The following is a 13,061-nucleotide window of genomic DNA, read 5'->3' as shown; positions in this document are numbered from 1 at the left end:
ACCTCTTTTTCGTCAATCCTCCCACGCACACATTTCTCCACCCCTGGCAACCACTGTGCTGATTTCTGTTTCAAAAGTTTTGCCTTTTCTGGAATGCCATGTAAATGAAATCACACAGTAAAGTCTTTTATGTCTGGCTTTTTTATTTAAAATAATGTTTTTGAGGTTCAGCCAATGTTGCATGTATGAGTAGTTCATGCCTTTGTATTGCTGAGTAGCATTCCATAGTATATAGGCATACTGCAATTTGTTTATCCATTCATCAGTTGATGAACATTCGGGTTTTATTCAGTTTTTGGTGATTATGAATAATGCTGTTATAAGCATTCACAAACAGATCTTTATATAGAGAGATGTTTTTGTTTTTTCGAAAATACATAGGAGTGAATCAGATGGTAAGTGTATATTTAAACCAAACTGCTGAAGTGTCTATACCATTTTGATTCCCACCGGCAATGTATAACAGTTCCATTTGCCCCACATCTTCTCCAGCACTTGGCATTGTCAGTGTTGTTCTGTTTTGTTTTTAATTTTTGCAATTCATGTAGACCTGTAGAGGTATCTCATTGTAGTTCCAATTTCCCTAATGACTAATGATGTCAAGTTTCTTTTCATATGCTTATATGTTATCTGTATATCCTTTGGTAAAGTGTCTGTGTAAATCTTTTGCCCATTTTTAAAAATTGGGTTGCTTATTGTTATAATAATTGAGTTGCAAGAAGTTCTCTCTATATTCTGGATACAAGCCCTTTATCATATATATGATTTGCAAATACATTCTCCAGTTTTAATGGCTTGTGTTTTCATTTTCTTAATAGTGTCTTTTGAAGAGCAGAAGTTACAAATTTTGTTAAGACCCATTTTCTCAGTTTTTTATGATTTGTATTTTTGTGTCCCAAGAAATCTTTGTGTCCCAGGTCACAAAAATATTCTCCTAAGTTTTCTTTTGTAGTTTTATAGTTTTATGATTTACCTAGGTCTGTGATCCATTTTGAGTTAATTTTTGTATACAGTGTGAAGTGTTGGTTGAGATTCATGTTCTTTGCATATGGATGTTCAATGATTTGTCCTAGCATCATTGTTGAATTGCTTTTCTCCATTGAAATACCTCGCCGACTTTGTCAAAAAGCAGTTGTATATGTGTGGATCTATTTCTGGACTCCATGCTCTTCTGTTGATGTATATGTCTAGTCTTTTGCTAATGCCCTGCTGTGTTGATTACTGTACCTGAAACTACATTTATTTTAGAGTTGATTTGTGGTATCTGTTAGGAATGCAGTTGGCAGCAAGGAACAAAAAGTTCTACTGATAGTAGGTTATTTTTCTCATATAACAGGAAGTCTGGAATAAGCAGTTGCTGGTTTGTTTAGGTTGTTCATCTATACTAAAAGACAAACAGTGATCCCTGGCCAAATCTACTCTACCACCTGTGATTGTAAATAAAGTTTGATTGAAACACAGCCACATTCTTTAATTTATGTATTGTTCCTGGCTGCTTTCATGCTGCAAAGACTTAAGTTGAATAGTTGTACAAAGCCTAAAATATTTATTTTCTGATCCTTTACAGAAAAAGTTTCCCAGTTGCTGACCTATACCAATAAAGACACAATTTCTTTTTATTATCCACTCCATCATTGGCTTACTGACTTTTGTTCTGATACCTGTCATTGCATGGTCATAAGACGTCCACCCTGGTTCTGTGCATCCTGTTCTTTTCCAAGGCAAAAACGGAAGAAGGGGAAAAGAAATGCCAACAGCCATGTTTGTTTCTTTGATCAGGAAAAACAGCCATCATCCAGAAGCCTCCCCAGCAGACTTCTGTTTAGATCTCAATGGATAAAATTATGTTTTGTGGTAAACCTTAGCTATAAGGGAGATTTCAAAGGCTAAATACTTTCCCAGCCTCTCTGGTGGAGGTAGGCAAATGCCATAAGAAACAACCAGTTTCAGCAAGTCTTTTTATCGTGATGAACTGTTCGTGTTAGAAAATAAATTAACTATGTAGGTCCCAACTCAGTAGTTCTCAAACCTTATTGGATGTAAAAATCACATGGGATGCTTGTTTAAAATGCAGATTCTTGGGACCCATGCACAGCAGTTTTTCTGGTGGGGCCTAGAGGATCTGTATTTTCAAAAAGTGTCAGAGATCATTTTGATGCCCATATGAACCCTCTGAGAAATACTATGTTGACATTTTAGTTTGGGATTTTGATCTGAGTCAGTGTTTCTCAATCCCAGCTATGCATCCAGAATCACCTATATTGTTGTTGTGAGGTGCTGTCGAGCTGGTTCCAACTCATAGTGACCCTTTGTAACACAGAACAAAACACTGCCTGGTCCTGCACCATCCCTACAGTCATTGTTAGCTTGAGCCCGTTGTTGCCGCCACTGTGTCAGTTTGTTGTGCTGAGAGCCTTCTTCCGCTTTTCTGCTAACCCTGTACTTTACCAAGCATCATGTCCTTCTCCAGGAACTAGTCCCTCGTGACAACATGTTCAAAGCATGTAAGACACAGTCTCACCAGCCTTGATTCTAAGGAGCATTCTGGTTGTACTTCTTCCCAGACAGATTTGTTTGTTCTTTTGGCAGTCCATGGTATATTCAGTACTCTTCGCCAGCACCACAATTCAAAGGCATCAGTTCTTCTGTCATCCTTGTTCATTGTCCAGCTTTCACATGCATGTTATGCCGTTGAAAATACCATGGCTTGGGTCAGGCACACCTTGGTCTTCAAGGTGACATCTTTGCTTTTCATCACTTTGAAGAGGTCCTTTGCAGCAGATGGAAACCCTGGTGATGTAGTGGTTAAGAGCTACGTCTGCTAACCAAAAGGTCAGCAGTTCAGATCCACCAAGCACTCCTTGGAAACCCTGTGGGGCAGTTTTACTCTGTCCTTTAGGGTCACTATGAGTTGGAATCAGCGGCAACAGGTTTGGTTTCGGGTTGCAGCAGATTTTCCCGATGAAATATGTGTTTTGATTTTTAGACCACTGCTTCCATGGGTGTTGATTGTGAATCCAAATAACATGAAATCCTTGACAACTTCATTCTCTTCTCTGTTTATCATCATGTTGCTTATTGGTCTATTTGTGAGGATTTTTGTTTTCCTTATGTTGAGGTGTAATCCATACTGAAGGCTGTGTGGTCTTTGATCTTCAACAGTAAATGCTTCAAGTCCTCTTCACTTTCTTAAAAATTTATATGCCCAGGCCATATCCTCTGAGACTCTGATTTAGTCTTACCAGTGGAAGGTGGGAGGGACAGAAAGAGGGGCAGGTATTTGAATTTTTAGCAAACTATGTGGTAATCTTGATTATACTGTTACATAGCAAGGGTTAAGGACCATTGATCTAAGATTCATTCTCAGAGTGTGGTCCCCAGACTAGCAGCTTCACCATTTCCTGGGAACTTTTAGGAAATGCAAATTATCAGGCTCCACCCCAGACTTACTGAATTGGAACTCTGGGATAGGGCCTAACGGTCTCTGTTTTAACAAGCTATTCAGGTGATTGTGATGCATGCCAAAATTTGAGAACCTTGACAGGCATTGGTGAATGTTTCCCAGTTTGGACTACCTATGCCATGGAGTCGATTCTGACTCATAGTGACCCTATAGGACAGAGTAGAACTGTCCCATAGAGTTTCCAAGGAGCGCCTGGTGGATTTGAACTGCTGACCTTTTTGGTTAACAGCTGTAGCTCTTAACCACTGCGCAACCAGGGTTTCCTAGTTGGTCTAAGTTTGGAATTTTTTTTTTTTTTGGACTAGTCGGGATTAATTGATTGTCTTTAAAAACAAACAAAAGACAAAACTGAATGGTTTAAGTAATGTATATTATAATGTCATAGGTAGTAATTTTGGAATTGTATTGAAGGTTCTCAAATTAGCTAACATGATAATTGCTGAGTACTGTATCTGACCTAAGTATCCAAGGCATTTGTTAGGTTGCTATTTTTAAAGTTTTTGAAAATCAGCATTATTGTGTGTATACATTATTTTTTCCTAGCCTTTAAGGAAGAATTAATAGAAGACAGGTCTTATTTTTATAGAAATAAACTAGGGAAGAATGCAAGATAAAAATGTATAAACACAAAAAGCAAACATATAAATGTGTTTCCTCTTAGGATTATGTATATTTCTGTGATTGGTGAATATATTGCAGTATAAGCAACCTATCCAACTGAAAACTTGGGTTTACTCAACCCATATACCAAAGAATAAAACGGCAGTTCATAGCGTGTGAAGTAATAGTCTCCTCTTCAATTTAGTTCAGTGTTTTAATGATAGCCTTCCCACTTATAACTACTAACTGCTTAAACACAGGCTCTTAATATCTTTTCTTCATCTGTTTTCAGGAAGCTGTATCTATCCTGCTATATATGTCATTTCTCTTTCGCCTGAGAAAACAGTAACTTCAGGATCAATTGGATATATTTTGTTAACTCTAGATGATACAGTATTTCTCCGGTTTTAAGAGGATAAGTGGAACTAAGCGCCAGTTTCCTTTTTAAGTGCTTTATAAAACGTTTTAAAGCAGAACTTCCGGAAAAAGAAATTTGATTGCACTCCTGTATGTGTAGAATTAGGCATAACAAAGAGTTGAAATTACTCAACGCACTTGCAGTTCTATTAGCAATCACACAAAACATAAAATGAAATTCACAGAAACAGAATTTGTCATTGAAGCCAGGGGGCTGAGCACCTGTCTGGCTTTTATTTCCAAGGCAAGAGTAGCTTAAGTGTCAGAATTTCTTTGGGAAAATGTCAGCAAAAAAGGCTTTAGACTGTTTCCCAGTAATAATTTACAGTCAGAGGCACTTGAAATTTATAGAGTTACAAAAGCTCAAAACAGTAAAAGATGTTTGAACTGGATTCGTTGGTTGCCTAGAGGTACTGCTAATATTGGAATTTTGCATCCTAACTTTTGTGATAATTTCATTGGATAGATGTCATTCCTTTTAGCAGTCTGGTAGCCCCACCCATTTTGATTTTTTGTCAGGCTTTGGTCTTCAGAAAGCCTCCTAAGTCAGCCCCTTTTTTCTTCATGACTTCCTTTCCCTAAATTAATTATTTTGTTAATCTTTCTAGCATTTTTTAAATTGTGTTTTAGATGAAAATTTACAGCACAAATTAGTTTCTCATTTAAAAATTTATACACAAATTGTTTTGTGACATTGGTTACAATCCCCATAATGTATCAGCACTGTCCCACTTCCCTTTACACCCCAGGCTCCCCATGTCAATTCCTTCAGGTTTCCTGTCCCTTTCTGCCTTCTCGTATTTGCTTTTGTGCAGGTGTTGCCCATTGCCCATTAGGTCTCCTATACTTGATTGAACTAAGAAGCACGTTCTTCATGCATGTTAATGTTTATTTTATAGGCCTGTCTAATCTTTGGCTGAAAGGTCGACTTTGGGAGTGGCTCCAGTACTGAGTTAGCAAGATGTCTGGGGGCTCTAGTCTCGGGGGTCCTCCAGTCTGTCAAACCAGTAAGTCTGGTCTGTTTTTGTGGATTTGAATTTTGTTCCACATTTTTCTCCTGCTCTGTCCAGGACCCTCAACTGTGATCCCTGTCAGAGCAGTCAGTGGTGGTGGCCGGGCACCATCTAGTTCTCCTGGGTTCAGGCCAGCGGAGACTGTGGTTCATGTGGTCCATTAGTCCTTTGGACTGATATTTTCCTTGTGTCTTTGGTTTTCTTCATTCTCCTTAGCACCGAATGTGATGGGACCAATAGATATGTTTTAGATGGCTACTAGCAAGCTTTCAAGACCCTAGACACTATTCACCAAAGTAGGATGTAGGACATTTTCTTTATGAACTGTGTTATGCCAGTTGACCTAGATGTCCCCAGAGACCATGGTGCCCAGTCCTCAGCCTCATTAGTTCAGTCCCTCAAGGCGCTTAGATATGTCTAGGAAGCTCCTATGGCTTTGCCTTAGTCAGGTTGTGCTGACTTTCCCTGTATTATGTGTTGTCTTTCTTTTTACCAAAGTTAACACTTGGCTACTATCTAGTTAATGTTTTCCCCTCTCTCGTAACCATAAAAGATGGTTTTTTCTCTGTGTAAACCTTTTCTTGAGTTTTCATAATAGTGGTCTCATACTACACTATTTGTCCTTTTGTGATTGACTTACTTTACTTGGCATAATGTTCTCTAGATTCATCCATGTTGAGAGATGTTTTGCAGATTCAATGTTGTTCTTTATCATTGCCTAGTATTTGCTTGTGTGTACATACCATAATTTGTTTATCAATTCATCTGTTGATGGGCACTTACATGTTTCCATCTTTTGCTATTGTGAATAATGATGCAGTGAGCATGGGTGTGCATATGTCTATTCTTGTGACTGCTCTTATTTCTCTAGGATATATTCCTAGGAGTGGGATTGCTACATCATATGGTATTTCTATTACCAGCTTTTTAAGAGGGCGCCATATGGTTTTCCGTAGTGGTTATACCATTTTACATTCCCACCACCAGTGCATAAGCATTCCAACCTCCCTGTAGCCTCTGCAACATTCGCAATTTTCTGTGTTTTTGTTTTGCGCCAGTAATGTTGGGGTGAGATGGTATCTCACTGTACTTTTTTGATTTGCATTTCTCTAATGGCTTTTTTTTTTTTTTTATCCTCATGTGTCTGTTAGCAGCCTGAAAGTCTTCTTTTGTGAAGAGTCTGCTCATATCCTTTGCTAAATTTTAAATTGGATTATTTGTTTTTTTCTTATCGAGGTGTTAAAGCGTGATATAGATTTTAGAGATTAGGCCTTTGTCAGATATGTCATAGCCAGAAAATTTTTTCAGTCTGTAGGTTCTCTTTACTCTTTAGGTAAAGTCTTTTGATGAGCATATGTGTTAAATTTTTAGGAGCTCCCAGTTATCTCATTTAAGTTTTAGTGTTTGTGCATCATTAGTTAAGATTTGTATTGAATTTATGCCATGTACTAAGGCTTCTAGTGTTCCTAATTTATTTTCTGTGACTGTTACCATTTTAGGTTTTATATTTAGGTCTTTGATCCATTATCAGTTAGTTTTTGTATATGGTGTGAGGGATGGGCCCTGTTTAATATTTTTTACAGATGGACATCCAGTTTTGCCAGCAGCATTTGTTAAAAAGACTGTCTTTTTCCCATTTAATGGACTTTGGTCCTTTGTGAGAGATCAGCTGACCATAAGTGGATTGATTTATATCTGAATTAATTACTCTGTTCCATTGGTCTACGTGTGTCATCGTACCAGTACTAGGCTGTTTTGACTACTGTGGCTCTATAATAGGTTCTGAGATCAGGTAATGTGAGGCCTCCTGCTTTGTTCTTTTTCTTCCATAATGCTTTTTTTATCCCGGCCCTCTTTCCTTCCCATATAAAGTTGGTGATTAGTTTTTCCATCTTGATAAAGAATGTCATTGGCATTTGGATCGGGATTGTGTTATATCTGTAGATCACTTTTGGTAGGATTGGCAGTTTTCACAGTGTTGAGTCTTCTATCCATGAGCACGGTATGTCTTTCCATTTTTCCATTTATGTCTGTTTTGGTTTCTTACAATAACAGTATTTTGTAGTTTTCTTTGTCTTTTCCATCCCTGGTTAGATTTACTCTTAAGTATTTTTTTAGCGGCTACAGAATCAACTCGACAGCACTGGGTTTGGTTTTTTTTATTATTATTATTATAAATGTTATTTTTTTCCTGATTTCCTTTTTGAAGTTCTCTTTGTTGGTGTGTAGGAATCCAACTGCTTTTGTATGTTGATCTTATGTCCTGCTTCTCTGCTGTATCTGTTCCAGTAGTTTTCTTGTGGAATCTTTGGGGTTCTCAGTGTGTAGGATTGTGTCATCTGCGAATAGGGATAGTTTTACTTCTTTCCAATTTGAATGCCCTTTATTTCTCTTTCTTACCTTATTGCTCTAGCTGAGACTTCCAGCACAATGTTAAATAGAAGTGGTGGTAAAGGGCATCCTTATCTTGTTCCCACTCTTAGGGGATCAAGCATTTCTTGAATAAGCACTTAGTGACAATACTAAGTTTTGTCATTGGTGATGTTCCTTAGCACTGGACAGTATTTACTTGATTTTGCACTTGCTTACTTGTTTAGCAACTAATAATAAGCCATCGTGTCTCCAGAAAAATAATTGACATTATTGAAATAGGGTGCTTTTTCCCTTGGAATATTTCATACATTCATCTCCCCACATTCATTCAGATGTCTCAGAACTTAAAAAACCTGTTCATATCAGCATACAGAAGACTTAGAACAGATTTGGTAAAAATATTTGTGAGAAATTTATTGCCTTGTAAATATGTTCCTGCTGACAGCTTTTAGAAGTGAACACATTGCCCCATGCCTTTTTTTCTTTAGGGTGAGAAAAGCTACTAAAGGTGTTCTTCGAAGCATTGTATCTCACCAGACAATTTGCAGATATTTTAATTGTTAGACTAGGACACAAGAGGACTTCAGTAACTTTGGTAGGCTATCACATTATTAGTCTGAACTTCACTCTAAAGGCTTTCATGAAAAATTTTGGGCATTAAAAGAGCAGCTGCAGCTTTTTTGTTGTTGCAGCTTTATTTTTTTGAAAACATTCAAAAGAAATGCTGGTGATTTTCTTTAGAAAGTGGACCCATTTTATTCAGTACTGACCTCTCTCACTTTTCTGACTGCGTGTATTTGTGACCCTCAGATTGTGGGGAATGGAAGTGAGCAGCAGCTGCAAAAAGAACTAGCAGATGTGCTGATGGATCCCCCCATGGACGACCAGCCAGGGGACAAGGAACTTGTGGAAAGATCACACCTGGATGGCGAAGGAGATGCACCTCTTTCTAATCAACTTTCAGCTTCGTCTACCATTAACCCTGTGCCATTAGTAGGGATCCAGAAACCAGAGATGAGCCTGCCAGTGAAACCTGGACAAGGAGGTTAGGATTGCTGCATTGCTTGCGTAACTGAAGGTTATTGCTTTTAATATTTGAGTGTCCACCCTGTACTAGGTTTAATTCAGAGCAAAAGTTATTATCTATGTTCTCTAGAATCTCCAGATCCCCTAAGTCTAGGGGGATGTGAAAGGGGTAAATTTCATGTGCCATTCTGGTTTCCCTTTAAATGTATTTCAGTTATACTGTAAAAAGAGAAACTAGTTAAATGACTCTGAGAGAACCTTTTTTTCAGATTGCTTAAAGATTTTTTCAGGGAAAAGAAAGAATTTGAGGAGGATGCTGGAGAAATGAAGGGATAATGCTTTGTGAATAGATGTTTGCTCTAAGCTTGTGTAGCTCTGTGGGAGTAGTTGCCTAGGGTAAAGAGGGAGACTAGAATAAGAGAGCGAAAAGGCACAGCAAGCAAGACAGTTATAAAACTTCACTAGGAGAAATAGGGTTACAATTGCCAATGTTTATTGAGAAAGTAAAAGCAAGGGGATTAAGAGAACATAATAAAAAGGCTAAAATAATAAGAGAAATAATTATGGCAGTGCAGATCAGAAAGAAGACAGATCAGAGATAAAATTTTTCAGAGTAGTGAAGTACTAAATTTATATTTGACTTAAATATAACTTATAAAGGCAGAACAAATTAGAAGAGTCAAGAAGCTAAATCAGATCTGAACCTTTGGGTCACCTTTTAGGTTTGCAACTGATGCTGCAGTAGTACCTGGAAATCTTGATGTTAGTTACAGACCTCTAGAGTGAGATTGGAGCAGGGCTTCAGCCTGGTTCAGTCATGGCCCATGAAGCAGAATACGAACAGACTCAAAATTTTAAAATTTGGGTGAAGCAGGATAATAACGGGAATGGGGGAAAAAAAAATTATGAGCCAAAGCCCTGGAACGGGACACTTGGAAGAGGCATAGTGAGCCCTTTCAGGAGCCTAATGAGGGAAATTGGATAATTGCCAGGACTGTGGAGAGCAATGCACATTCAAAGCAGTGTGGTTGGCCACCATCTTTGAGCAGGGCACTGCTGTTTCCAACTCTACCATTCAAGAGATTTGGTTGCTGTGCAACACACACACTGCCCTTGTTTTTGTAAAGAAGATTTACGTTCCTAGCAGAGCTTCAACCTGTAATTTTTCCTGTTCTGGTTGTCATTCTGGTTCACTCACATTTTAAAAATTCAGGTCCATCATGATCTCGGGGAATATCTAGCTCTGTTGGCATAGCATAGTTTATAAAGGGTATCGTCTACGTTCTACTTTGGTAAGTAGCGTCTGGGGTCTTAAAAGCCTGTGAGCGACCATCTAGGATACTCCACTGGTCTCACCCTTTGGGAGCAAGGAAGAATGAAGAAAACTAAAGACACAAGGGAAGGACTAGTCCAGAGGACTAACGGCCAACATCTACCACAGCCTCCACCAGACTGAGTCCACTACAACGAGATGGTACCCAGCTATCACCACTGACTGATCTGACAGGGATCGCAATAGAGACTCCCGGACAGAGCTGGAGAAAAACGTAGAACAAAATTCTAACTCAAAAAGAAAGACTTGGAGGCAGGGCGAAAATGGCAGAGTACTCAGACGCTTCTGGTGAACCCTCTTACAACAAAGACCGGAAAAACAAGTGAAAAGATTACATTTCTGAAAAGCTAGAAGCCGTGAACGTCAAAGGCGAAGTTAAAAATTTGACTGAGTGGCAGGGGTAGGGAGAGACGGTTCAGAAGCAGGGAGGAGTTGCCAGACCTGAATCACCAGGAATCCTCAGGCACCATTCCCTGGAGCGGCTGTGGTGGACTGGTGGTAGCGTTCAGCCGCAGTTTCCTCAGGGAGAAACACCTAGCCACACAGCCTACTCACACCTCCAAAACCAGAGAAAAATGGCGTTCTTGGCAAAAGATAAGTACTTCCATATATTTTACTGTGTTCCCCGCCCCGAAGCCATCTTCAGTGGCTGTCAATTTCCCTGGGCCTGAGATAGGTCCTGTTGTGCAACCTGAGCCATTCTCACAGCTTTGAAGAACGAATAAATTCACAATTCGGGAAGAGATAATCTCCCAGCTCCACTAGCCTGGGGAGCTCAGGACAGAAGCGGCTCCTGTCCAGACATAAACGGTCCGTGGACTTTGAATACTTCTCCCCCCTGCATGGCCCTGTGCAGGCCTATTTCAGGAGAATAAGCCCTTGTTGACAGACTGCAGCTCTTGCAGCTGTGTGGTGGAGAGGTAGGTGTTTGATGTTTGACACCTCTTTGCCTATTAAACAGGGTCCTCACCTACCCACATCAGGGGCGTAAGGCCTTGTGGCTCCACTCAGGTCACCCAGTCAACCACGACTGGGGCCCAAGGATAACTGGTACCTCCCAGTCCTTACAGCCAAAAGCATTGGATGCCCAAGGTCCGTCTGCAGAACCCACCCACCTGTGTGCTCTACAGAACAGGGGTGCGCCTTCTTCACACACACTTGGGGGCCGATGGTCATCAGCCACCTGCCTTGTTCAGAGCATGACCCCCTGGCTGCAACCAGATGCCAGTACCTACACGAATTACTCCTGCCCCCGTAAGACTGTAGGACAGAGCTTGTATCACACACTTCATGACCAACTACCTGGACACCTGAGCTGAATCCATAAAGAAAAGTGAATGGACTCCTAGGCTCATATACCTGGTAACAGCTCTAGCCATCTGGTGACAGGACATTAGAGCTTCAGAGGAGAAAATAATCAAGCTAGCTTGCTCAAGCAACCTTTCGAGCATATCAAAACAAAACAAAAAGCTAGGATACAATAAACAAACATAAAACAAATTAATACAATAACTTATAGATGGCTCAGAGACAACAGTCTATATCAAATCACATAAAGAAGCAGACCATGTTCAATTCAACAAGCTCTCAAAACAGGGAATAAAGGGATCTTCTGGATGAAGGTGCCTTCCTGGAATTACCGGATGCAGAATACAAAAGACTAATATACAGAACTCTTCAAGACAACATGAAGGAGATCAGGCGATTTGCAGAACAAGCCAAGGAACACACAGATAAAGCAATTGAAGAAATTAAAAAGGTTATTCAAGAACATAATGAAAAATGTAATAAGCTAAAAGAATCCATAAAGAGACAGCAATCAGAAATTCAGAAGATTAACAATAAAATTATAGAATTAGACAACTGAATAGAAAGAGGAGCAGAATTGAGGAAGTGGAAGGCAGAATTTGTGGGATTGAAGATAAAGCACTAGCCACCAATATACTTGAAGAAAAACCAGATAAAAGAATTGAAAAAAATGAAGAAACGCTAAGAATCATGGGGGACTCTACGAAGAGAAATAACCTAAGAGTGATTGGAGTACCAGAACAGGGGAGGGTAATAGAAAATACAGAGAGAATTGTGGAAGATTTGTTGGCAGAAAACTTCCCTGATACTGTGAAAAGATGAGAAGAGACCTATCCATGATGTTCATCGAACTCCACGTGAGGTAGATCTTAAAAGAAAGTCACCAAGATGTATTATAGTAAAACTTGCCAAAACCAAAGATAAAGACAGAATTTTAAGAGCAACTAGGGATAAAAAGTCACACCTACAAAGGAGAGTCAATAAGAATAATCTCAGACTACTCAGCAGAAACCTTGCAGGCAAGAAGGCAGTGGGATGACTTATATAAAGCATTGAAGAAAAAAAATTGCCAGCCAAGAGATATATATCCAGCAAAACTGTCTCTCAAATATGAAGGCAAAATTAGGACATTTCCAGATAAGCAGAAGTTTAGGGAATTCATAAAAAACAAACCAAAACTACAAGAAATACTAAGGGGAGTTCTCTTGTTAGAAAACCAATAATCTCAGATATCAACCCAAGACTGCAACACTGGACAGAGCAATCAGATGTCAACCAGATAGGGAAATCACAAATATAAATCAAGATTAAAAAAAAAACGCTCAAAACAGGGAAACACCGATGTCATTCTGTAAAAGAAGACAACATTAAAACAGTAAAGAGGGACTAAGAAATGCAGTCAGGTCTTTCATATGGAGAAGACGACAAGGCGATATAAAGAAATAAAAGTTAGGTTTAAACTTAAAAAAATAGGGGTAAATATTGACATAACCACAAAGGAGACTAACAATCCTACTCATGAAAATAA

At 39.1% G+C, this 13,061-nt stretch overlaps 1 protein-coding gene across 11 annotated transcripts in view; it reads left to right on the top strand.

Moving 5' to 3' along the window:
• RABGAP1 (RAB GTPase activating protein 1) overlaps window positions 1-13,061 on the top strand; it is a 177,002-nt gene that overhangs the window by 30,508 nt on the left and 133,433 nt on the right. For 10 of the 11 annotated variants that reach the window (XR_010323034.1, XR_002785007.2, XM_023544938.2 and 7 more), the window contains one exon: window positions 8,677-8,911. Coding sequence is in view for 8 of the 11 variants with exons in the window: in XM_010587642.3 (XP_010585944.1) it covers window positions 8,677-8,911 (235 nt within the window). In the remaining 3 variants the exon portion in view is untranslated. Of the gene's footprint in view, window positions 1-8,676; window positions 8,945-13,061 lie in introns of those variants that run through there. The other variant, XM_023544940.2, reaches the window with a different exon arrangement.

The sequence above is a fragment of the Loxodonta africana genome, chromosome 9 (genome assembly GCF_030014295.1).
Source record: "Loxodonta africana isolate mLoxAfr1 chromosome 9, mLoxAfr1.hap2, whole genome shotgun sequence".
Classification (NCBI taxonomy): domain Eukaryota; kingdom Metazoa; phylum Chordata; class Mammalia; order Proboscidea; family Elephantidae; genus Loxodonta; species Loxodonta africana.
This window is presented reverse-complemented; position numbering and strand designations above follow the sequence as displayed.